The sequence below is a fragment of the Mustela putorius genome, unplaced genomic scaffold (assembly GCF_011764305.1).
Source record: "Mustela putorius furo isolate JIRA1106 unplaced genomic scaffold, ASM1176430v1.1 tig00003853_pilon_pilon_pilon, whole genome shotgun sequence".
NCBI classification, from domain to species: Eukaryota; Metazoa; Chordata; class Mammalia; order Carnivora; family Mustelidae; genus Mustela; species Mustela putorius.
Genome location: NW_025422005.1, coordinates 78661670 through 78688832, shown reverse-complemented (window position 1 = coordinate 78688832; position 27163 = coordinate 78661670). Strand labels below are relative to the sequence as shown.

At 34.3% G+C, this 27163-nt stretch overlaps 1 protein-coding gene across 7 annotated transcripts in view; it reads right to left on the bottom strand.

The window, feature by feature from the left end:
• Window positions 1–8793: 8793 nt before the first annotated feature.
• The window catches only part of MTF2 (metal response element binding transcription factor 2), a 60794-nt gene continuing 42424 nt past the window's right edge, over window positions 8794–27163 (bottom strand). For 5 of the 7 annotated variants that reach the window (XM_013056143.2, XM_004752591.3, XM_045064868.1 and 2 more), the window contains 8 exons: window positions 26704–26772; window positions 25515–25638; window positions 18763–18830; window positions 17065–17235; window positions 13180–13285; window positions 13007–13059; window positions 12791–12895; window positions 8794–11223 (listed from right to left, as the gene is read on the bottom strand). In XM_013056143.2, coding sequence (XP_012911597.1) covers window positions 10866–11223; window positions 12791–12895; window positions 13007–13059; window positions 13180–13285; window positions 17065–17235; window positions 18763–18830; window positions 25515–25638; window positions 26704–26772 — 1054 coding nt within the window. In that variant the 3' untranslated portion in view covers window positions 8794–10865. Of the gene's footprint in view, window positions 11224–11400; window positions 11474–12790; window positions 12896–13006; window positions 13060–13179; window positions 13286–17064; window positions 17236–18762; window positions 18831–25514; window positions 25639–26703; window positions 26773–27163 lie in introns of all 7 variants that reach the window. The other 2 variants (XR_006601822.1, XM_013056141.2) reach the window with 2 other exon arrangements.

Sequence of the window (27163 nt, the reverse complement as noted above, 5' to 3'; positions counted from 1 at the left end):
AACTGATCCTACATACCAGTGCCAAAGTAATCTCAACACACTATATAGTCTCATCACAGCAGGCCCATCAGAATCCTGATCTTTTCCAGCCTCACCCACATCACATCCCAACTCTTTTGTGTAGACTTAATCACCTGGCTTCCTCCTCAGGCACTCTGTAATGCTCTATCATGTTCCCTTCTTCTCCACAGTTTCGTATCATTTGTGTTCCAATTTAAACTCCTTCATTAAGTCTTCCCTAATAATTCCTTTCTCTCAAATGTTCTCCATAGCCAGCACACCCCCACCCCCCCGGAAAAGAGTAACCTCTCCCTTCTTAAATCCTCTTTCCACTCTGAACACTTAAAATAGCTGAACATACACATTCTTATCTTCCTAGCAAAGAGAACACCAACAGATACTCTTTCGCATTTTCCTCCTAGTAATCTCTTGGAATATAGCAGACACCAAAATACCAAGTGGGATGTTCAGTCTCAACTCCAGGCCTATTCTTACTCTGCTCCTTCTTTTTGAACCGAGCTTTTCTCTCCCTTAGCCTGTAAACCCCACCCTTCAAGGTACAACCTAACAAATACTGCAGTCAAAAACAATCCCATTTCTCTGGTGATATATATAGCACCTATTTGGATATCTGTAGTAATGTTTTCCAATGTTGTTTAATTCTGTTTATGACCTCCCCAAACTGTGCCATTCTCTACACCTCTTAAACTCCCCCCTTAACCGGGGCGCCTGGGTGGTTCAGTGGGTTAAGCCACTGCCTTCAGCTCGGGTCATGATCTCACGGTCCTGGGATCGAGTCCCGCATTGGGCTCTCTGCTCAGCAGTGAGCCTGCTTCCCTCTCACTCTCTCTGTCTGCCTCTCTGCCTACTTGTGATCTCTGTCAAATAAATAAATAAAATCTAAAAAAAACAAAAAAACCTCCCCCTTAACCAACATCCATCTCTGAACTTGTTTATACCGTTTGTTATCCTATCCTATTTTTGCCACTCAAAAGCTGATCCTCCTTCAAAGCCAAATCCAGCTGGGCACAGTGGCGCGCCTGTAGTCCCAGCTACTCGGGAGGCTGAGGCAGGAGGATCGCTTGAGCCCAGGAGTTCTGGGCTGTAGTGCGCTATGCCGATGGGGTGTCCACACTAAGTTTGGCATCAATATGGTGACCTCCCGGGAGCGGGGGGGACCACCAGGTTGCCTAAGGAGGGGTGAACCGGCCCAGGTCGGAAACGGAGCAGGTCAAAGACATCCAAATGACATTCTGTTCAGTCTTTCTCTAATGTCTCTCCAGGTTCCTATGGAACTTCGACAAATACAGTACTCAACCACATTTCAACTTAAATTTAGCTGTATTTATGTCTGTGCCCCCTTAAGAATTCAGACCAGGACTCCTAATATTTCATCTGTCTTCACAGCAACTTAAAGGTATTCCAAGAATGACTTGCATTTGAATAAATAACAGCAAAAAATGGTTTGAAACACCATTTTTCAGAACTGAAACATAAAAAAAAAAAAAATCCTGTAATAATACTTAAGTGAGTTAAACTCGGCCTCCCCCTTCCCCAGCCAATGTCCAAGTCCTAACTCAAATACCTGTGAATGGTGGATCTTATTTAGAAATAGGATCTTTGCAGATATAATTAAGTTACAGATCTTGAGATGATATCATCCTGGCTTTAGGGTGGGCCCTTAACTCATTGACTACTATCTTTATAAAGGAGAGAGAGATCTGACAGAGGGTAAAGCTATAAAATTGGAGGCAGGAAATGGAGTGATGAGTCTACAGCCTAGGATTGCTGGCTGCTACCAGAAGGAATCAACCTTGACACCACCTTGACTTCAGACTTCTAGCCTCTAGAACTGTGAGAGATAAACTGCTGTTGTTTTATGCTACTAAGTTTGTGGTAAATTGTTAAGGAAGCCCTAGGAAACTGGTAACACCTGAGTAGAACGGCATTTTAAATACCCAGAAAAATAAACTTTGTTTTTATTTTCAAAGATAAGAATAATAATAAGAATCTTAGGAAATAGAGGAGTTTTATTTTACTAAAACTGTATTTTACCTAAATTTATGAGATCAATTTTATTTCTAAATTAGTGGCTTATCTTAAACAGAGTTCAGTGCAACCTCTCAATATAAAATGTCCTGTGTTAAGGATACAGTTTTAAAAGTTTTAAAATCAAAGTTATATATGCTATAATAAAAAAAAAAGTCATGCTATTTCTAAAGCAAATAATGATGATGAGTAGATGAAGTTCTATTTTATCATTGTATTTTCACTACAGTATAAATCTTAATGTTCTTAGTAGTGAAGGTTCATATTTCCAACCTAATTTAGTATTAAGTATGGATCAATATTTTGTTTATTCTCGATTAAAAAAATTTAACCCTTCCCTTTTAACCCTTACGCCATGTTTCTAAGCTATCCGACTTTTGCTTTAAGTCAGTGTGCGTAAGGAATACAAAATTAATTTTACAAGCCTAAACCAACTCTAAAGCCCTCAGATTCCAAATATATGTATGATTCTGTATTTTGCTAATTTTGCTTACCTAAGACACTGACATCTTCCATTAGTAGATAAAATCTATTATAATAACATTGCTGACAGCATATATATATTTTGTCTAGGAAGGGCCCTAAAATAAATGTAAATTGTATTTTAAAGAGCATGAGCCTTGGGGCGCCTGGGTGGCTCAGTGGGTTAAGCCGCTGCCTTCGGCTCAGGTCATGATCTCAGGGTCCTGGGATCAAGCCCCACATCGGGCTTTCTGCTCAGCAGGTAGCCTGCTTCCCTTCCTCTCTCTCTGCCCGCCTCTCTGCCTACTTGTGATCTCTGTCAAATAAATAAATAAAATTTAAAAAAAAAAAAAAAAAGAGCATGAGCCTTTATATTAAGTACTACTAAGTACTTAGTTTTAAAATATTTTCAAACTTTTGGGATGCCTGGGTGGCTCCGTTGGTTAAGCCGCTGCCTTCAGCTCAGGTCATGATCCTGGGGTCCTGGGATCGAGTCCCGCATCGGGCTCCTTGCTTGGCAGGGAGCCTGCTTCCTCCTCTCTCTCTCTCTGCCTGCTTGTGTGTATTCTCTCTCTCTCTGACAAATAAATAAAATCTTTAAAAAAAATAAAAATAAAATATTTTCAAACTTTTGAAAATCATTTTAAAAATAATTATTTTAAAAAATCAAGAGTTTTGTTCTAGTGAAACGTTTTAAATTATACCTTCAACATAAAAAAAGAAACAAGTACAGATCACTTAAAATTCTGCCCATTTTTCTGACTTTAGCCAAGTTCATAAAACAAACCAAATTTAGTCTTTGTGTCCACAGATCCTGTCTTCATGCTTTAATAAAAATGCTTTTTTGCACCAAAAACAAACAAAAAATAAATTTGGTAAACATGGGGCGCCTGGGTGGCTCAGTGGGTTAAGCCGCTGCCTTCGGCTCAGGTCATGATCTCAGGGTCCTGGGATCGAGTCCCGCATTGGGCTCTCTGCTCAGTGGGGAGCCTGCTTCCTTCTCTCTCTCTCTGCCTGCCTCTCAGTGTACTTGTGATTTCTCTCTGTCAAATAAATAAATAAAATCTTTAAAAAAAAAGTTGGTAAACATTAGTTTACATGAATTTGGTAAAGCAACTATTTTCTTAGACATTACAATCCTCTGAAGCTTGACATTTAACTGCAGTCAATTTCAGCATGTGAAGTACTAAAATTAAATTACTAGTATCAATTCTTGCACTCATTTAACCTATAAAGCCATGAAAATTAGTTAATTATTGCTGATTGAAATGCCATCTCTTCTCTGTTGCTTTAAAAACTACCCTAAGTATGTGCATATAATAAAGCCATGTCATTTTGCTACTATATGCCAAGTCCACATTAGACAAGATACTATGTTCTTTTCCATAATGTAGAGATGGCATAAGCCATTGAATCTAACACCTTACTGGAGGAGAAAAGCCACCTGGCTCAACTATGAGCCATGGAGGTACAGTTTTGGTTACTATGATCCTGTTTATCACAAATCTCTTCCAGGATCCAAGAGAGGATTTATAACTGGTTCAATGATATATTTTTTTAAAAGATTTTATTTATTTGACAAAGAGATCACAAGTAGGCAAAGCAGCAGGCAGAGAGAGAGGGGGAAGGAGACTCCCTGCTAAGCAGAGAGCCCAACATGGAGCTTGATCCCATGATTCTGAGACCATGACCTGAGCCGAAGGCAGAGGCTTAATCCACCCAGGCACCCCATAATGATATTTTTTGTATTGCAATTTTGCTTTTATCTTATTATACTTACTAGTTAATAGAAAACAATGGTGCTATGTTTTCCAAGAAGTTTTTGCTATCTTAAGGTAATCTGAAAATCAATTAGAGAGGCACAAAAGAATCAACCTACTCTAGACTACATTACAGTCTTATTTCACCTACTCAGCTTTCAGATTTCTAAAAATCTCAACCACTTACAATTATAAAATAGGAAGCAAGTAAAACAAAATGAGTAATGACTATTTAAAAAGCCAGCTACTGGGGCGCCTGGGTGGCTCAGTGGGTTAAAGCCTCTGCCTTCGGCTCAGATCATGATCCTGGGGTCCTGGGATCAAGTCCCACATCTGGCTCTCTTCTCAGCAGGGAGCCTGCTTCCCTTCCCCTCTCTCTGCCTGCCTCTCTACCTACTTGTGATCTCTGTCTGTCAAATAAATGAATAAAATCTTAAAAAAAAAAAGCCAGCTACTTTTTCAAAGGAAATCATTCTTGAAAACTCACTGAAAGAAAAAAAACAGAACTTGGGTAAAAGTGAAGTTTAAAATTCTATTTATGGGGTTATCTTTTTTGTTCCAGAAAACCCTGCTTAATTTTTTTCCATTCTATAGCAAATTAATGTTTAGAAGCTAGGTGGGAGAAGGCCACTCAATGCACTGTGAATAAATGTGGTTTATTAACACGGGCACTGCCACAGATGATAGATGTAAGGCTAACAAGCATAATATAAAAGCACCACCTAGCCTAAGACTGATTCCCCTACCCACATCCAGACCACTCAGAGTACCACCATACTATAGCAACATAAAATAAATAAATGTTCACAATCTCTCAGTAATTAGGAAAAGGTAAACATGCTAAAGACAGTGTTTTAAACACATGAAGCACTTAATACTTCTAGAAGAATCTTCAATAAAATGGCATTTTAAATATTTCTGGTCTCATTTAATGGTTTAAAATTGCTTAAAGGGGGCACCTGGGTGGCTCATTTGTTTAAGCATCTGCCTTCGGCTCTGGTCATGATCCCAAGGGTCCTGGGATCCAGCCAGCTCTCCCTGCCTCTCCCCGTTTGTGCTCTCTGTCAAATAAAGAAATATCTTAAAAAAGAAAAACAAAAGTTGTTTAAAGAACAAACTATAGCTTATAAAGAGGTATCAAGAATTAGTTTCTGATGACAAAATTCTTCATTGGAAACTTTACATCCAAAGATAAAAATAACACAGAAAGTCTAAAATGCCAGGTTATGCAAATTTATAATACAAAGAAAAAAACAGACCTCTTATAGATCTGCTCTTGGATTCTGTTAGAGATTTGGTAATAAAAGAATACAGGAACCAAACTGCCCCCACAAATCTAAAATGAGCTAATAGACCTTCTTTTCCAAAACCCTCTTCAATATGCTTCATCCTCAAGGAAAAGTTTAACTTCACAGATATCTAAGCCAGCTTTATATATTTTGCAAAGGCAACCCAAATTCTCACAAAATCTTGTTTTTAAGATTTTAACTTATTTGAGAGAGAGGGAGAGAGTGTAAGTGAGTATGGGGGCGGGGGGCAGGCAGAGAGGGAGAGAGAATCTCAAGGAGACTCCACACTTAGTGCAGAGCCTGACACAGGGCTTAATCTCAAGCTTGATGTCATAACCCTGAAATCCTGACCTGAGCTGAAATTGAATCAGATGCTTAACCAACTGAGCCACCTAGGCAGCCCATAAAATCTTGTTTTCGTCTCAAATTCTGTATAGGCAAAATTCCCTTACATTCCACTAACAGTATTAAAGATAAATATGCATGAGGTCAATTAACGACCAAAACAATATTAATCATAATCCTTCATTAATTTATACTAGATGCTATTAATATTTAACTTAAATTTACAACCCCATTTTGAGTAATTTAATTTAATGTACTTTACTTAAATTGTTATGGATCTAAAAGTACATATGCAAATTACTAATTTATAGAAACACTATAATTATTATGTAATTAAATTAAAAAGACTTTCAAAACATCTGAAAAACTTGATTTCTTAAAGAATTGTTTTTAGTGCATAAACAATTTTAGAACATAAAAAAATTAAATTAAATTTTAAAAAAAAGAACTGTTTTAGGTCAGCTTACTTTTAACTTCCGCTTAATACGACAAACTTAATTAGCTGCTAGATATTATTCATTGAGATATTGTCAACATTTCTTTTCAGCACTTGACATAATGATGGTTTGAATAAACATGGTAGAACTCAAATGTAAGCTACTTTTTTTTTTAATTCCCAAGCCTAGGCTACACACAAAGGCACTAAGGATCAAACATAAACATCCACAAGGGAGACAGCAGAAGCTAACAGGCATTGCAGACTACTCACACTGTGACTTCAAGATTAAACAGAGCCCTCCAAATTTTAAAAGTTATCTGCCATAGTTTTGTAGTACAGATCTTGCATATACTTTGTTCCATGAATTCAATGTCAGTGCTACTCCTGTGATATGTAAGAAAACTCAATTAAAGTAATCAAATACTAAGAATAAGATTTTTGTTGCATAGGGGTGCCTGGGTAGCTCAGTGGGTTAAAGCCTCTGCCTTCAGCTCAGGTCATGATCCCAGGATCACAAGATCGAGCCCGAGCCCCGAATCGGGCTCTCTGCTCAGTGGGGAACCTGCTTCCCTCCCTCTCCGCCTGCCTTTCTGCCTACTTGTGATCTCCGTCTTTCAAATAAATAAAAAAAAAATTTTTTTTCGTTGCATAGAGTTGAGTTTCAGAGGGCCACAAACCATTATCTAAGACTTTTTCTGCCTTCTGCCCCCCATGAACCAATCTGTGTCTGTTCTGAGATTGTATCACCCTCACTGTGAAAGCATGGAAAGAAAAAAGATAAAAGACTGTATCTTTTGGTAAATGCAAGGAACAAAAATTAGACTAATGATTTTGAATAAGATACGTTTTTGTTTTATCCAGTAAGTACATTTTATCATCTATGAAGGTTTTGTTCATTTGTTTATTTGTTTAAATCCAGTGGAATTTTCTTGAATGAGATATCACATTCCTTGAAGATGCCGCAAAAGTGAGGAATTACTATTACTAAGCATACAGTTTTAATACTCATCATCTCTAACAAAGAGAAAATGCCAGGGGAGCAAGCAAAGAGGGATTTTATTGTGGAGAAGTGAGGGAAGAAAAATAGAGTGAGCTAGTTTATTTGCAGTCATAAGTCATAAATCTGATTTTAAACATAAAGACAGTATAATATTTTAATCTAGATATTGCTCTAAGACATTTTGATGTAATTAAAAATTACAAATATTGTACTTACTCCCATTCTCTTTGTTGATATTCAGAGAGCCAATCAGTTTGCTTTCATAGCTTCTCCTGTATCTCAACTTTTATCAGTATGACATCTGGTTTCTTAACTGCTACTATTTAGAAAAGAATCCATGACCAGATAAAATTCTTACTTTACATTTAACTGTCAAGTTTTTATTTTCCTGAGGAAAGAAGATGACTGCCACAGAAGAAACCAAAGGAGACTTTTGGGAGTGGATATTTGTAGAAGTACTCAAATATAATAATTTAAAGAGGAAAACTTACCCACATTACACAGGGCATTTTTTTAAAAACTATTTCCCAAAGTTGCATCTTCCTTTGCCATCATATCCTCATTCGAACAACTCTAGAACCACATTATATAACAAACGGTCTGCTAGAACTATGCAAGTCAGAGAATGCTCCAACCAAAACTTAATAGTACCTGGCAGAAACTCAACCAAGTAGTTCAGAAGAATTAGTTTTACCTCCAAGCTGGTAAAAGAAATCTTCTGAATATATACACAATAGAAACCAAGCTTTTACAGTTGGACATAACTTGCAAAATATAAGGGGAGAGGTACCCTCAAATCACACATCAGTGAGCACTAATTTGTTAAATATTTAGTAACAAAAGATGACTAGGCAAGATCGGACTTCATCACTCCTACATGAGAATTTATAAAATAACTCTGATAATCTCATATTCTGATCTAGTCAGATCATATAAGAATCCATACTTATCATTTATTATCGGGATATTTATGAAAATGTATTTGTTTTGAATAAAAATGTAATTAAGAAGAGTAAGGCATACTATTTTTACATCTTCTCTTTCTATAGTCTAGGGGCAAAGCTCTTAAGGAAAAAAACCCAAAATACTTTGATGTGAACCTGACACCTTCTATATAAGCAAAAAGGAAAAAACATAGTTGAAAAGTCCGAAATTTTTGAATTTGGGGGACAAGGTAGATAGAGGGAGATACACTGTCTTCCAAGTAGGAAGTGTACAAGCTGACTAAACATTATTTTTTAGAGGATCATTTTAGATGAACATACAATAATTATTAAGATTATTTGAGGGACAAGTGGAAAATGAGAGCCAAGTTTTATAAAGATTAATTCAAGTGAACATATTTACAATGGAATTGGAAAATCCTTAGCTCCTTGGCTAAATTAAAGCAGTCATTTACTGCATCAGTGTGTATTTTCAAGCAAATACAGAAGCAAAACTCATTAGCTCTTTAAAAAATACACACATTTAATGTTGGTCTGTTTTAATTCTAAGTAAAGCAATTCCAAAAATACAAACTGAACATCAGAGCCATGTGGAACCACCATGATAAAATAAAACAGACATTCACAATAATTACGTCTAAAGACAGTTCAGCTTAATAAATCATCTTCCAGGTATACTAAAGAAAGAATTACTAAAATACTGCTGGTGTTCAGTTAGAATTAAAGGACTTTGGGGAAAATGAAATAATATGATACAGGTGGAGTGAATAAGGTTACACGGGATTTACATTTTCCATTACCCCTAGATATAAACAAACATTCAAAATCAACACAAACTCTGTGTGTTATTCAAAATATTGCAGCTGCAGGAAAGGCAACGTTAAATTAATAGCTAGGGGAAAATCAAGTTTTGGTGGAGGTAAACAGAAGTGACAGTTTTTAATTTGCACTTTTGTAAAGCTCATTTATACCTGGCCAACCAGGAACCAAATGCAGGACAACGAAGTTCTCTGCTTCTTTTGGCTATAATGTGACAAGGAAAGGTCATCTTTTGAAGATGTTTAAAGAAATAAAGCAACTTTCTTTATAAACAGTCAAATAATCAATCAATGGAATAAATAAGTACTAACCCACATTTTTACCGCTCTGTAACCACTACACTTTACATATTTTTCATTTTGGCGGCAAATTCCCCAATTTTTAGGCAAAATCCACCAATCACTTTTAAGAGTAAAATGAATAGCCACCAAAATAAGAATATTCTTCTGTTTACTCTTTGGCTAAAAAAGAAAACAAACAAACAAAACAAAACAAAAAGAAACAGAAGACAACTCTAACACTGGTGATAAAAGAAACTGGTTTTTTACATGTAAAATAAAGTTATCAATTTAAATCTTGGTACATTTTATAAAAACAAGAGGTAATGTTGTAATAAAACAGTAGTAGCCTTGTCAGGCACCATACTGTTTGTTAACCCTGTGCAATAAAATACTTTGTTCATACTACACTTATTCAACATGACTAACATTTACTACAGACATTTCAGGAATCTTCACGGGACTCCTATAGACTTACTGTTAAAACTGAGAGACATTTACAATCAAATGTGCCATGAAAACTTGAAAACGTTACTTCTAGTAGGAGATAATGTTCATATTATTTGAATTGGTTTTAGGTACTGAAGAGCTGAGTTACAAGGACTGAAAGTGAAAAGCATTCTAAAAGCCCATGAACACTGTTGTTCACACCCTTCTTCAGAACACACTAAACTTTAAACTTGTCTGACACATTTCTCTTCATACATAGCAAGCAACAGCACCCAATAAAAGCCTGAGAAGAAATGCTGCTGTGTAAATACTGCAACTATTCCTGAAAAAAGAATTATGGGATATATACTCCAAAGCTGCCCATTCCCATAATTTGTATTGCATAGGTCACATAATCACACACATATATATACACACCTGTGTATATATATGCACATGCAAAGAATATATTAAGACGACAATGAAGTCTAGTCACAGAGCAATTTACAGGCTCAATATATTTTTTACACTTTGCTTGAAAGAAAATTTCAATATTTTACAGTCTTTTAGTAGGCATTATATACACTGCACTTTATGAAATCTGAAAGGTATTGAAATAAATTTTTTCCAACATTTTGGCAACAAAACAGACAACGTTTCTCCAAATACTTGTGCTATATCTATCTACATGATCTGTTTGATCTGATAACCACTAATCACAAAAACTGACTCAATGGAATAATTAGAAAAATTATCTAACACCATGCATGGATCTGAATCATTTTTAATATCCTATCCTAGAAACATTCTACAAATCTTAAGATTTAAAAAATTAAGTCTCTGTTCTGATTTTTAAAAGATATCTTTTTATGACAATATCCATAACATTGACAGGTACATGTTAAGGCTAGTATCATCTCCTTTTGTGAATTTTTTTTTTTTTTTTTTTTTTTAAGAAAGATAGTAAAAGCCAGACTCCTTTATCCTTTAGGGCTTTGAACTGTACCTACAGAAAATGAGAGTGCAGTGAACATAATGTTCAGTCCTACAGTCAGGATGCAGTTGCTCCTTCCCATTCCACAAGATACTGCACCTTTCCATCAAGTGTCACCCGACGAGCCAATACTCGGTATTTTTCACCACATGCTATTCTACCTGCAGCACCAAAATAACTGGTAATGGAGTTTTTTAGATGATTGAGTTGCAACTCCTGATCTGCTAAGTTATTCAAAATCTCTGTGTTGAGTTCATCAAATTGGTAATCTTCTTTGCCTTCATCATCTTTTACAATTTCTGAGTTCTGAGTCTGGAGTGCTCTTCTTGGAAGACGACCCCTTCTCCTCCGTAAATGTGGTATTGCAGCAGGCCAAGATCTTCCTGTACGAGTTCTTTTTCTGGAGTCAGATAATCTATGGAACAAGAAAGTTCATTAACTGTCTACTGAGTTTATAAAGCTTATCTTGCCCAAACAATATATTCTCAGATTTTTTTTCTATCACTCTACTGTAAGTATATACCCTTGCTGACATAAAAATCAGCCAAACCAAAACAATACATGCTATTTTTATAAATGGATTATCACTCGCCTTCGTTAGATTCCATCACCTTCTTGGGGCTGACCTTTGAAGAGCTTTTCTTCCTTAACAATGTACTATTAAGCTTAAAAGAATCAGAGGAAGTTTTTAATTACGAGGCCAATGAGACATATTCTTACCAAGAAGAGGCCTATTCATATTAGTCAGAAATCGTCAACAGTCTTATCATTAAAAAGAAGACAGTTCATTCACTCATTCAATGCAGTAAATACTTAATAAGCACCTACTTTATATACAACATTGTTCCATGTGCTTAAAAAGATGGTAGAACTAGAATAAATGTTCTCTTATTACCAGTTCTAGGGCTAGTGAAGTAATGTAATGAACTGGAATAAACATAAACTAGAAATCAGGGTACCCTGAATCTAGCTCTATGATATTGGCCAAATTCAAATCTCATATCCTCTGTCTTCTCTTTTGTGAAGAGGTCAAGTGGGGGGGTAGAACTAGATCATCTCTGAGGTCCTTTTTGACTCAGAAATTCAATGATTGTATAACCTTATAACAAGGGGAGAATATAGCCTAATAGCTAAATTCAAATTTACATTTAATTTGAATATCTAAATTTGAATAGCTAAATTCAAAAATTACAATCACACTGCTCAACTCAACATCCCAGCTCTCTTATGCTTGTTAATAAACATGCTAGTCTGGGCATGTTTCTTAAAACTCTCTCAAGTTCTAGTTTCTTCATCTTTAAAATGGAAGTAACAAGACCTACAACTCAAAAGATTGTTTTAAGAATTAAATAAGACAATGTATAAAGGAAGATTAGCAAAGTGCTTGGATAAGAGGCCAAAACAGTTCACATTATTCTACACAATTCATTAAAAAATAAGTTACATTTTAAGCTCTTTAATACTCTGACTTTTGTATGATTTACATGAGCAGTTTCTAAATTGTGGACAAAAATTAAACTAAGGGAAGTATAAAAACTTGCAAACTATCTTCTCATAACTGACATATCTTTAATAGAGGTATCCTTCTAAAAAATCAGGTTAACTAAAATATTTGAGAAGTCTGCTACTGATAGAAATCCTGAGTTTAAGATCTTTTTAGTAACAAAAGGATGTGCATGTCTGATTCAGATATTTAAAAAAAGAAAAGTCTTCCTAAAGCAAGGCATACCTAAATATTATAAGTATAAAAAGGTCTCAGGGAAAAGAATATAACCTATAAACACCATTATACCTCTTTTCTGTGTACACAGCAAAATGACCTGATAAATATTAACAACCTAAGGAATCTACATATAGATTGCTTCTTAAACACTCAAAGGCATACTTGTATCACTTTCAAATGCTAAGGATGTATTTAATCATTACAAAGAAAAAATTATCTAGAAGAAAATTAGTAAGGAATAAGAATATAAAATATCTACCCATAATGCCTGGAAATGCTAGACGAGGTAGTTTCTTTTGCACTGGAAGCACCCGTGAAATCCACATCTGAGGTATTAGATGTATGTGCAGTTCCCTCAGTTCTCCTGAGACAAAAAAATTTAAATGGTATAACGACTATATTACATAACAATAGAAATACTCATTTTCCCCCAAAAGAAAATTCCTAGGATAGGAAAAAATAACTTTCTATTTACCCTATAGAAGAAGGTAAATCCAAGGTAGGATTCTCTGAAATTGATTCCTTATCCTGGAAAATAAAAAGTAACATTTAAAGCATGATTCTGAAGAAACTGGAAAAGATACTCATTTTTCAGTTAATTTCAAGCTTCTTTCCTCTCTGAAAACATATATTAACACATCCTCTTACCAAAGGTGGCTCAGCAGTTTTCTGAATCATTTTTCTTGTATATGGACCAGGTGGACGACCTACAGATTTTTTCTTTCCTTTTTTTTCTATGCCATTGCTTACTTCCCTGAAACATAAAACCATTATGTATTTAATCTCTGCATAAAGAAAATAAAAAGACAATGTATAATATACACCCTACTTACATAATAATTAGGTTATACTTTTTTTATATTAATGGTAATATAAAAAATTAAAGTTGAATCTACAAGTTTAGTCAAGTGCATAGATAATACATTTCAATTTAAATATACATTTCTTGAGAAATATTTATGTATGAAAGGTTTAAGAAAAAGTGTTCTCTTTACTACAATTCTGAAAAATATATAACATCTTAAAGTTAAAAAGCAAAAACAAAAGCAGACTACTATACTGGATGGAAGATTTCTTAGTTTAGGTTGTTACTATGTGGGTATTTGGGAGATCTTTCAAGAATTTATTACTAAAAGTGATTACAAATTTAATAGTTACCCATGTGGAGCCAGGAAGTGTCTGCATTAAAATATTTTAGTTATAAACACAGGTTGCCTTTAGAAATGAGTATCTATCTATCTATCTCCTTGAATGATGTTTATCAGAGAATGAAGCCCAGGGTGGCAGAGTATAGAGGAAGGAATTCATCATATCAGGCAGGGAGTCATTCAAAAGACACAATCAGAAAGCTCTAGAAAACCATTTTTGAGACATGAAAGTAAATGTCAACCATTAGGAAGGGGGAAAAAGCAATAGTCAAGGACATCTCTAATTAACAGAAAGGAAAAAAAGAAAGGACAAATATCAACATACAGAACATCTACTTCATTTACTCAACAAACATTATCCACCATAGAAAAGGGGTATCAGATAATAGGAATACAAAGATCTTCCCTGTGCTAAGGGGTTCACAGTATAGTTAGAAGTTGACAAAGGTGTATACAAGCAGGCTAATAATTCAGTGCCATAAGAAAGTCACCCAGGAAAAATTAATTAAAAAACATGGAAAAGGAGGAATACTACTATATAATGGGCTAGAAAGAGGTAAATGGAGAAAACTAGAAAACAACTACTCAGACACCAAACTAAAGTTGGGAAAGTACAAGGAAGGAGAAAGTTGGGGAACTAGAGGAAAAAAGCTTAACTAGAACTATAATCAAAACTCTCAAGGATAAGGTAGATGGGGTATACATTTTTTTTTTGAAAGATAATCAACATTTATAGAGGACTCTTGGACTAAAGAAAGTACTCTCAGATTAAAAGCACCAATGCATATATAGGACCCAGAAGGAATAAACAATGCCTTTAACGAAAGCTGAACCATTTCCTGGTGGCATCAAATGAAAACCTGATAGCTAACATAGATGGAGTATCTTATTAATATGACAGGAATGAGAAAATTTGTGTAAACCTTTTTTCTAATTCATAAAATGGGCAACTGATAGCAAAGGGTTAATGATAAAATCTGAAAGTGCTAAGAATAAGTATGCTTTCCTTTAGGGAAAAAAAACTTGAAAGCAGTATCTACTTTACTACAAACTCAAATGGATATGAAACACTGTAATTTACCTTTTCTTACCTCCAAGATGACTATCTCATACCTTTTATTTGCTCCTTAAATTTCCCTCTCTGCACAATCCTCTCAGCCATTCTTCACACCTCAGTATTTCTTTAAGAAAATAGAAGCTACTAAGCAGTAACTTCAGTCATCTTCTAAATCTCTAACAGAACTAGCATCTGTAGCCATTTTCACCCAATTTCAACAAAAGGGTGTAAGTCCTATCAAAAAGTCCTATCAAAAACATATTTATGTTCTAAATCCCTTCCCTTTTAGTTTCTCAAGGACTTTAAGATATCTTCAATTACCTTCCCTCTCTCTTCTCCACTGGATCATTCCTACCAGTATATAAAGATAGCTTCCAATTAATTTTCCATCTATTAAAAAGCCATCACTTGAGTACTTCCTTCTCCTCTTCAGCTTCCATTTGTCTACCTCTCTTCACAATAAAACTACTTTGGAGTGCTGTTGACACATGCCCTCCCTTTCTACTTTCTCCCTTCTCATTCAGATTTCTTAAAGATTTCCTTTCCTATTTTCCACTTTTCCTTTATTATCATCATTATTTTCAATCTGCCTATGCCCCTTTTATTAGTAGAAAAAGCCCAGTTTTGACATGTTAATTGAGTAGTGCTGGATTCAATCATACCTTAACCCACTTCAATCTGACTTCTATTCTTTCCTCTCCAAAACAAAATAAAACAAAACAAAAACCCCTGTTTTTGTTAAGGTCACTAATAACAGAATACTATCTTTGGCAATAAACATTTTTCTCTCATCTTAAATCCACTTCTCAGCAGCATTCAATACTGTTTAATACATTAATCTTTCTTGAAACACTTCCCTTTCTCTTGGTTTTCAAAAACACCAAACTTTCTCGGCTTCCTCCTATCTCACTGATCATTCTTTTTAGTCTCTCTTGTTTATTTCACCTCTTCCAAATCTCCAAATGATAACAGGGCATTATTTGGGGCCACAGTAACTCCCTCCCCACCCCAGCTATTGCTTCCTAGGTAATTTCATTCATTTTCATGGCCTTATAAATCAGCTTCCAAATTTGTATCATGTGCCCTGACCTCTCAGGAACTCCTGACTTACAGACCCAGAAGTCTATATCTAACATCATCATCACTTAGATATCCCTTGTAAAAATCTCAAATTCAATTAGTATGAGACAGAAGAATGCTTCACTCACCTTGCCAAATCTGCTCTTGCAGGGCTTGATAACAGATAATCACCACCCACCAGTTACTCAAGCCAGAAATCGGAGCATTATATAACTTCTTCACTCCTCCGTTTTTTTCATAAATTTAATTCATTAGTAAAGTCAATAAATTCTGCCTCCAACAGAGATCTTAAATCTATTTTCTCTCCATTTGACTGATAGCACTACTCAGACAATCTTTCACCTACACAGCTGCAGCAGTCTTCGTTTCCTTTGCTTCTATTCTTACCTCTATACCTATCCATTCTCCAAAGAGCATACAAAGATGTCTTTTTAAAGGATAATTCAGTCTGCTTACATCTTTAAACAGCTCCTCATCATTAAAAACAATCCGAACTCCTTAGGAGACCTACACGACTCTAAAGATCAAGTCCCACCCAACTTTCCAACACCTGATGCTGCTCTCTAGCCCTCATTCATCCCCTACTAGTCTGTGAGTTCCTACAACATGCCTCACAGCCTTCATACTTATTATTTCCACCACCTGCAGTACTCTTCCCTTTGTTCTGCACATTGTTTGTCTCATTCTTTGAATTTCAGCTTAAGTATCATCTTAAATAGGCTCTCCTTAAGCTTCCTTCTTTAAAAGTAGACTGCTTTACCTATATCCATCCCAGAACAATCTAAACCCATATGCTATGTCCAAGATGGCCTAACATGACCTGTAATTGTTTTGTTTATCACCTTTCCTTCCCACTATACTATTAATACCATCAGGGCAAAAACAAAGTCTGTCTTGTTATTATATCTCCAGCACTTACATAATAAGATGCTTGATAAATGGAATGAATGGATGGATGGATGGATGGATGGATGGATGAGAAATGAACAAACAAATATACAGGCCAGTACTTAAACTGTCTAACAAAATCAACAGGACTTATTCCTGGAAAGCCTAAGATCTAAAATAAATAAATAAACATCTAAATTAAATTAACTCTTTGTACCTTGTCTAAGCAAGAAATTATAAACAGGAAAACAAATCAAGGTAACTACCACTTGTACTTTCAAATATACTAATGAGACTAAATAACACATTTTTAGTTACAAATAAGCTAAAGAGAAAAACTAAGCCACAGATCACTTTTACCTTGAATCAGATATAGGTTTGGATGCCTTTCTGCCTTTAATTTTAAATTCATGGGATGTTCCTTCAGGTTCTTTCTCTGCTTTGAAAGCCACATTTGGTGGCACAGGAGGAACACGAATTCGCAACCCAAACAAATGCTTCTTCTTCTTTATTTCTTTCCCAGACATAAACCTAAATTTTTAAAAAAATTAACTAAAAATTTAAAAACTGAACACATATACATGGCAGACCCTAACTCATAACTTTCAGATGTAAAGCCTTTATACATGAAAGTCCACCCAATACTATAAAAACTCATTCTTTCTCTTTGCTTTCCTTTCCTTGATTCTTATCTGCTCCAGAGCCACTCCATAGTAGGATATAATGGAGGAGTAAGGAGGGAGGGAAAGAATCAGAAGAGAAGAGCACATGTCCACTTCTAACTTTTTAAAGGAAGAAGAGTAAAGCATGGTCGTTTTTTAGTCCTAAAATGTGCTTTTCCAGATTTCAGTGTCATCTGTTTAAAAGATTTCAAGAAAGGTTTAGGAAAAGAAGAATTCTATTTCAGAGTGGATCTATGAGGGGAGAAACCTAGTCAGAAAGTAACAGCTGTTAAGAGTGGAAAAGGGGACCCAGTATGAGAGGTTCAAAAAATAAAAGGAGTCTCCAGTATGTCAGTTCCAGAATTGGAAATAACATGGAGCAGGGAAAAGTTATTTCCATCTGGGTTTAGGTCTCTGAAAAATGTGTTTCATGACTGTTTCCCAAAGTCCTCAGGCTCCCTACTCCAAAACACCTCACCTACCTTCGTTCTACTAGGCCCTGCCTAACCTGAGGAACCACACACCAAATTGCTTGGAATATTCTTCCACTGTTACGCAGGTTTGAGAAATGGGAGCTAATATTTCTATCATAATAGGAATAGATGTATTATTTCTGGTACCCTAAATTGGATTACAGAATTCACATCCTGTAAAGTACTTTTTACCAGTACAGTAACTGCTCAGGCACTTTATGGCTTTTTTAACTGGCCTAAGTATCTAGCTAGGCACTAGTATTATAACATTTTTAAGGAGGGAATGTTGTCCAGTTCAAAAGAAGCAACTTGTTAGAAACAAAAATTTTATAAAATAATTCAATGGTTGGTTACAGCCAGCCCGAACACTTAAAAATTTTTTTTCTATTGCAATTTTTAAGTGTTTTTTTAAAATGTAGACTTTTTTAAAAAAAAGGAAAGCCCATACAAGAATATATCAAACAATAACCAATTATCAAAAATTTAGTACTAATACTACTTTTCTCTAACTGTTGACAATAACTAATCTTAAAATCTTAGAAGATCTCATAATCATTTTAAAACCAATATGCTCTACAGTATTTTCCACTATCGTTTAACATTTTCCCACCAGCTAAGATTTTATTTTCAGGAGACTGCATTATAAAAACAAGTCATCACTGAATATGTTTTTCAACTGAATAGGCCAAATTCCTAAGATATTGGTATGTCTGCCTCTCAATCACCATTCCCAGAGGATTGCTTTTCCCTTCTCCAACCCTTGAGAATCACTGTTTACTCAGACTAAAAAACAGGACATTAAAAAGTTTAAAATGGTTTGTACTAGTTCTAAACACCAATCCCACAAACCTTAAACAATGCCATTATTCCTTATACTTACTAAATGTCTCCCTCATAGGGATACACAAAATAAATCAACTTACATGGTCTTGTAATCATTTAATGCCTCCAGAACATGCTCATATCTTTCAGATTTTGGTGTGTCTGCCAGCTGTGAAGTATCAAGAAACAATTTAACGCACTATAATTTCATCAATTAGTAATATACAGGTGCTAGACAGAGGCAATGTGATGCAGAAGAAAAGTGTACTGTCAGAAGATCTAAATTCTAATTCCAGGTCCTCACTGACTAGCTGCATGATCTAAGGCCATTTAACCTCTTAAGATTGTTTCTTATCTATAAAAAGGGGAGTAAAAATCCTCCCCTAATTACTTCACTAGTAATTATGTGAATCAAATGATATGGCTGAAAGAACTGTAAACCGGAAAATGTTAAAAGAATGGAATTTTCTTAGTTATTAAATTTAATTCTGTAATCTGAGAAAATAATATATTAGAATGACTTTAATATTAACCATATATTGGATCTAATAGATATTATTAGGGAGGAGTATAAAAAGTAATGAAAACATAAAATTTTATTTACCAATAATCTCCATAACTTTGAAAAATTCTGTGAAACTGGAGGGGAGGGGTTGTTTTCAGAAAACTTACAGATACTAGCCAGCCCTAAAACTCAAAGTGTCTCAGTAATATTTTATCATCAAAAATCATTTAAAAATCTATTCAATTCTACAAAGTGTTTTTTGATTTCAAAAGGCTTCTTCAAGAGTCATTTCTGCCTCTTCTTCTAAGTTTAAAGCCTAGGGCCCAATAGCAAAAAAATTCTAAATTCTTATAAAAGGACCATTCTTAGTTAAAATCACAAAAACTTAAAAAAATAAATAAATCCAGAATATCATAGCTGACTTCCAAGAGTACCACCAGTATGTTTTTTATCAATTTATCAAAGCTCAGAATTGCTTCAAGAAGAGTAAACAAATCTGTCAGATAGAATGTTAGAGATAGAAGAAATTTACAGAGTCATCTACTCCAACTCTCTTTATTTTATAGATTAATTAACAGATATAAAAGTTAAATGAAATGCTCAAATTCAATGGCTGGTTAGTGAAAGAGCTAAAATTCTGAACCCAAGTGACAATAAGTCCATCCATTCAACATTCACTAACAGCCCATACTGTGCTAATGCACTGGGTGCTTTTAGAAAATAAAAGAAATAGGACAGTCTGGTGCTCATACCTCTATACCCTATTACTTCCTCCTACTGTAATTTCTGCAGTGTTCAATGAAAGAGAATTTCTATTAAAAAAGAAATAACACAACAGACATTAAAGCCTGAAGGACACTTGCAGTGTCCATGTAATTCAAGGTTCCATCAACACTGCAGTCCCTTTTATAGTACTGATAGGTGTTCAACCTTGGTTTAAATACTAGCAATGATGAAAGCTGATGAGACACCCACTGAGGAAGCCCATTTCACAGGTGGACAAATCTTCCTTCCTGGAACTCTTCTAGTCCTCTCTTACAAGACAGTTCTTCAAATATTTGATAGGAGATATCATGTCTAAGTATAAGATGCCTAAGTTTAAGAGTAGGTTGAAAGTTTTTAGCAAACACATTGGCTAATTTCATCTCTTGCTCATCCCCACCTCCTCACCTGAACTCTAAAATCTTGTCAGATAAACTGATGAAATCAAGTATTCGCTATCATACACTGCTTCTTCTGAACTGGCTGGATGTGTATTTAAGCCTAAGAGCAGAACTTATTAGTAACTATTGTTAATTTGTTTTGTTTTCAGGTCAGTGTTTGAGATAATCTTTTCTCTTGATTCTGTCATCCTTCTTAAAATTAGACACAAAGACAGAATCCTGTGGCTCTCCATTAGAATCTCCCTCAAGAGTATTTCCAAGCCATTGAATGCTTCTGTTTCTATTATTCAACTGGTTACATATCCATTTTTTACTTTTAATTTTAACCAGTTCAAATTTTAGTACCTAATATGGAATTCAGTTACACTATGTTTATACTATACCTATAGCATTTGACTTACCAGTGTGGCTAACCATATAAAACGGGGGGGGAGGGTGGATATTTAATATGATTTATTCTAATAAAAGTGTTTTTCCTTATAGCTTTTTAAATCTTCACAAACCACACATCTGGAAAATGTACTCTACAATCTTGCTGAAAATCAACAACAAAACTATTTCTCAAATCTATTCCTCTTTTACTTTTTGAAAAGCACAATGAACTCTTTCTTTTGGTACTTGCTCTCTATGGTTTCTCAGATATTTTATCTGTAAGTTCCTTCAGCACTCCAAAACTACTTTCCATAGAACTATATATATTTGAACTTGCATTATGGGGCCAAGGGATCCCTTTCTGCATTTTGAAGACCCAAAGTACAGACATTATAGTTTAAATCAAATAATCTGTATTAAAACAGCACCATATTCTAAGTCTACCATCTGATCATGAGGTTTATAATACTGCTAACATAATATCCATTTTCGTTTCTCCCACCACAGACACTAATCTCACATTATGCTTTGACTCTCAGGGTTGTAAATTTCTTTATAGATATAAATGCTATTAGGTATAGTTATAGCTCTTCCTTTCAATAAAATATACCTTTGAATTACCAATATTGAATTCCATGCTGCCTAGGCTTAAGTATGCAAAACAGGGTTAAGTAATTTATTTGCTAACCTATACAGCTGTATAATAATACAAAACACTCAAAGCCTCAAGTATTGTTGTTAATCATATTTCTTATAATTTTCATTTTAAAATATTATACCACCTCTATTATTCATTTTTTTTTCTCTAGCCAAAACATCGTACGTGCTATAGTATTTCATTTAAGTTTATGACTTTCTCCCTACATCCTTCAAAAGGTAGCACTCAATATACTACTCTGCTATGAATCTTTGGGGGCTGAAATTTAAGATTACCATTAACAGAAAAGTAGGCTGCCTTTATAAAACTAGGATTTCAGATCACATTAGAAATTAAGGACAAATAATAATAATTAGATTCTGAAGTATGAATATTTCTTTTTAACTCTCAAAACCAACCTGGTACAACAGTTATTTCCTCATTCTAAATAAAAACCCTTAAGCAACCTTTATTTGGATCTCAAATATTGCATTATATATTTTTACAATCTCAAAAAAAAAAAATTACAAAACAACAGTTTCTCAAATTGCTCATTCAGTCTATATAAGGCACAAAGTCTCAAAGATGTAAAAGAAAGAAAACAAAAATCGCAAAAGAAAACAGGATATAGAACTATCATTATGTTCCAGTATGTTCTAAGTTTCAACCACTCTTCACAATCCTGAAATAACCAACTAAGAAAAGAAATATACATAAATGGCAAATTTGCCTTCAAATATTTTTGAAACTTGTTATAAAAGAAGTCATAGCATTTCCTTTATATCAAAAAAAAAAGCATAAAACACTAAAAGGATACCACTGATTCTATTAAGATTGCTCTAAGTAATTAGAAATTGAAGTAAGTATTTACAGGACTTCCAAAATAATATAGAAATACTATTAAACTTTGGCCAGTGTTATCACATATTAAATTAAGTCCTAATTCAGCTCAGAAAATTAATGTAAGTACCTCCCTGTGATTAGTGTGTCCATATATATATTCCTAAACAAAAAGCCATAAAACTCTCAATCAACTTCTCAAGTCATCACAAGATTTTTTTCCTTTATCCACATGGAGGAAAAAAACTCCACATTTAAGAGAGAGTTAAATCACAACCATTTTTTTTTGTTTGTTTCATTCTGAGAAGAACCTTCTAGACCAAGTGTCTATGTCATATAATCGATTGTATTTATAGTAAGAACCAGTGTTCAAATGACAATACACTTAACATGCAGGATTTCCCATATTTTTTAAGTAATTAAACCTATCTTATAAAAAAGATTTTTTAACACAAAAGTCTTTATAAACAAAAAGAAAGTTTCGTAAAACTAAATCTGGATTAGTGACAAAACTCAATTTGCAATTCAATTTCAGTTAACCAAAAATACACTACTTTAATGATCTGGAATAATCCATTATTTGTATTATTTTTGTTTCTATTATCACAAACATTTAAAACTAAACTAAGTTACATTAGTTAATTAATTACATATAAATGTTACAAATAAATGTTGAGGCAGGCATAAATTTTATAGTCTCTATTATTAAATCGTACTCTCAAAATCAATCATGACATTATAAAGATTTAAAAGATTAATACAGAGAGTTAAAAGCTGAGCTTTCATCTCTAAATATTTGAGGATGGAACGACTAATCTAAGTCTGAATATTTTGGTTTGTTTTTTTTTTTAATGCAGGGAAAAAGCAATGGGAAATGATTAGAAAGTCACTTGTTCTGAAAATATACTTGATGGCTCCAAAAAATGGAAACACTCCCCAGAAAAGTAAACTTTTCCATTGTAAAGTTTTATTAGAGTATAATGTTCTTAATTTTTAAATTTAAAAAATTTCCTTATTGGCAAAGAATAAGAAATTGAATTGAATGCATGTCTTATTTCTAAGACATCACATAAGCTACAGAAAATGAAAACATGTATCTACTAATAAATTTTTTATATGTATCAGAAGTATAGCTAGAACTAAAATACCTGAGATTCATAAACTGAATTAATTTCTTAGACTAACTGTCTAGACTAATAGTCTAATTGTGATTTTTGTTTTCTATTTTCAGCATCTTAAATAAAACCTAAGTATAATTTTCCATTTTAATAAAAGAAAGCATTTGAAATAAAGTAAGAGTTTTTAAATGTGTGCCCACTGTCTACAACGAAGTAATTACTACAGAATTTAATCATGTGAAACATAAAATGTACTAAGAATAGAGATGTATCTGCATATGAAGTGCTGAAGGAACCATGGTTAGAAACAAAGCACTTTAAAAGTATTCATTAAGGGACGCCTGGGTGGCTCAGTTGGTTGGACGACTGCCTTCGGCTCAGGTCATGATCCTGGAGTCCTGGGATCGAGTCCCACATCGGGCTCTCAGCTCCACGGGGAGTCTGCTTCTCTCTCTGACCTTCTCCTTGCTCATGATCTGTCTCACTTTCTCTCTCTCAAATAAATAAATATTTAAAAAAAAAAAAAAAAAAAAAAGTATTCATTAAAGTAGGGACGCCTGAGTGGCTCAGTGGGTTAAGCCTCTGCCTTCGGATCAGGTCATGATCTCAGGGTCCTGGGATCAAGTCCCGCATCAGGCTCTCTGCTCAGAAGCAGGGAGCCTGCTTTCCCCTCTGTCTCTCTGCCTACTTGTCATCCCTCTCTCTCTCTGTCAAATAAAAAAACCAAAAAAAAAAAAAAAGTATTCATTAAAGTATTAAATATTAAAGATGACTATAATGAACCTTATAGCCACTAGTGCCTTATACTTACTTTTTTCTTTTATTACCAATCATTATTATTACTATTACTATTATTACTAATCATTACTATTAAAATTTATTACCCATCATTATTATTACTATTACTATTATTACTAATCATTACTATTAAAATTTATCAACTCTGCAAGACACTGGTTTTCTCTCAAATTTCATCTGGAAAAAACATATAACAGAAAAGAATGTTGTGCTCCAACTTCTAACACTCAAAACATCTTAGCTCAATTAATTTTAATAATATCTTTTACTTAAAAAAATCAAAATATCCTGCAAGTGTTTGTTTTATAATTTGCACAACTGACCTACCACAAACTAGCTTTTAAATGTGCATTATGCTCTCCCCGATGCCCCATAAAACCCCCAAAACAACTCAAAATACCCTGATATACTATTTGACATGAACCATTTATAAACTGCCCCATGTCTAAAAGCTACAAAAGTAAAAATTCTTCCTAAACTTCTTTAGTTTACACAACTTTTACCTCTTCCAAAAGTAATGTGACTAAAATTCACACATCTGATTCCACATATTATAAAACAAAATTTTTATTTAAGCTAAGAGTAGTTAGGGGTGCCAGGGTGGCTCAGCCCCTTAAGCATCTGACTCTTCAGGTTATGATCTCAGGTTTGTGAGACAAAGCCCCAGGGTCAGGCTCCATGCTGGGTGTGGAGCATGCTTAAGATTCTCCCTCTCCCTTTGCCCCATCCCAGCACTCCCACCTTCTCTAAATGAAAAACAAAACAAAAAATAAAACATTTAGCTAAGAGTAGTTAATATCTAGATTTTAATAATTCAAAATAAATCCTTAAAACAGGTTAACCACTAAAGTTTCTTCTTTATGCTTGTCCACTGTTTCAAAATCTTCTTCAAAGAACATGCATTAACTTTTACATTGCTTTTTTTTTAAAGACTCTGTAAACCAGCATAAGTGGTTAGACTTCCCAAATGAAAAGCAAAATGAGATGTCAGAATGAGGGGGATAATCTCCAGTTAGAATAGCTTTACTCCCTAACACATTACTCTAACACTATTACTGGGTGCCCCCCATTCCTGGAAGTAAAAGATTATATACAAGGGAGTACCAACAAGAGAGGAAGGAAGAGTGTTGGTTTTATCTCCTAAATCTATAGAAACTTAGAAAAACAGGAGGAGGAAACATAAGATACACAATAAGAATTTCACTAAGGACCCTCCTATCTTTAACTATAATGATTCTCACTTCAGAAAATCAAATAATTTACTTCCTCCTACATTTTCCGAGTCAACAGGCAATAAACAGGAGGAGAGGGCTGGCCCTGATAGATGTTTAACTTATACATTTATCTTAGTTGTTTTTAACAGAAACAAAACAAAAATTGACATCAAGTAGCTAATAAAGTTAGCTCTAAGACCACTTACCTCTCCAGGATGCAATCTATCCCAGTTTTCATTAATGTATGTCATAAGCTCAAGTTCAGAATCAAAGTATTTCTTCTTGTGAATAACACTTAGGTTGTAAAGGCATAGGTGTGCTATATCTACCCTGGAATCCAAAAATAATCACAATATACAAAAGCAATGTTTTTAGTTATTACGAAATCACATTTAAAAAAATAAAAACAGCAATTAAAAAATCCAAATTGAAGTATATAGGTAAGCAGAGGGTCAACAGCATAAGTTATAATCACAATGTAATAAATTACATATGAAAATAATTGGCAAACATTAACTAAATACTTGCTTATACTGAGTAGTAAACATAAACTAAAAGGAATTTGAGTAATTTCTTAAGATGCATTCAAAGAGGAAGTGACTATATTAGAAAAAATAACTCATAATAAAAATATCTACATTTCACTTATATATAAGCCATAGAACAGCTCATATTTTAACAGACTTTATCTGAGTCATGAGTTAAATCTTATCTTTTCCTAAAATACATAAAACATTTAATAAAAATTTCTAAGTACTGGGGCACCTGGGTGGCTCAGTAGTTAAGCATCTGCTTTCAGCTCAGGTCATGATCCCAGGGTCTTGGGATGGAGCCTCATATCAGGCCCCCTGCTCAGCAGGGAGTCTGCTTCTTCCTCTCCCACTCCCCTTACTTATAGTCCTTCTCTCACTGTCTCTCTCCCTCTCTATCAAATAAATAAATAAAATCTTTAAAAATGAAAACAAAATTAAAAAAAATTTCTAAGTACTTACTATAAGCATTTTATCAGAAATCTCTCAAAATTCATCACACTTCCCATACCCAAGAATTACACTAAAGCAGAAACCAGCATATTTCGTATAAGACCTCTCTCTTCTGCCGTATGCTATTCTGAAGGCCAAAAGAATTAAAAACATGAATAAGAATTTTGAAAATCTAAAAGGTATGTGAAGCTACGTTCTATGCATTAGAAAATAAATGGCCTTATTATTTCAGCAATTAAACTAGATAATCTTTACTGAAATGACATCAGGTTTAAGGATAAGTAAAAGAAAGCCAAGCATAAAGAAAAGCAAATTTTTATTTAAACCAAGTTAACATATTCAGAAACATTTCATCCTGTAGGTTTAAGAATATGGCCCTTTATTGTTCCTTAACAGAAATGTCTATACTTACCACTGTAATGGTAGACGTTTGAGGTATTCTGGTCCAGAACTGCAGACAGAGCAAATAAATGTATAAAACCTAAGGAAAAAAGAAAAGTTGCATACTGAGTAATCAAAGCTAAACATAAATTATTCAACAATTTTTTTTTTAAAGATTTTATTTATTTATCAGAGAGTGAGGGGGGGAGAGAGCGAGCACAGGCAGACAGAATGGCAGGCAGAGGCAGAGGGAGAAGCAGGCTCCCTGCTGAGCAAGGAGCCCGATGTGGGACTCGATCCCAGGACGATGGGATCATGACCTGAGCTGAAGGCAGCTGCTTAACCAACTGAGCCACCCAGGCGTCCCTAAATTATTCAACAATTAAAGCTAATATTCAGCAAGTACATATCCTACAAAAGATAAGCGATACACAAAGCAAAATATAATCTGAATTATGACACTGTGATTTAAAGTTTTTCAGTTAATGACA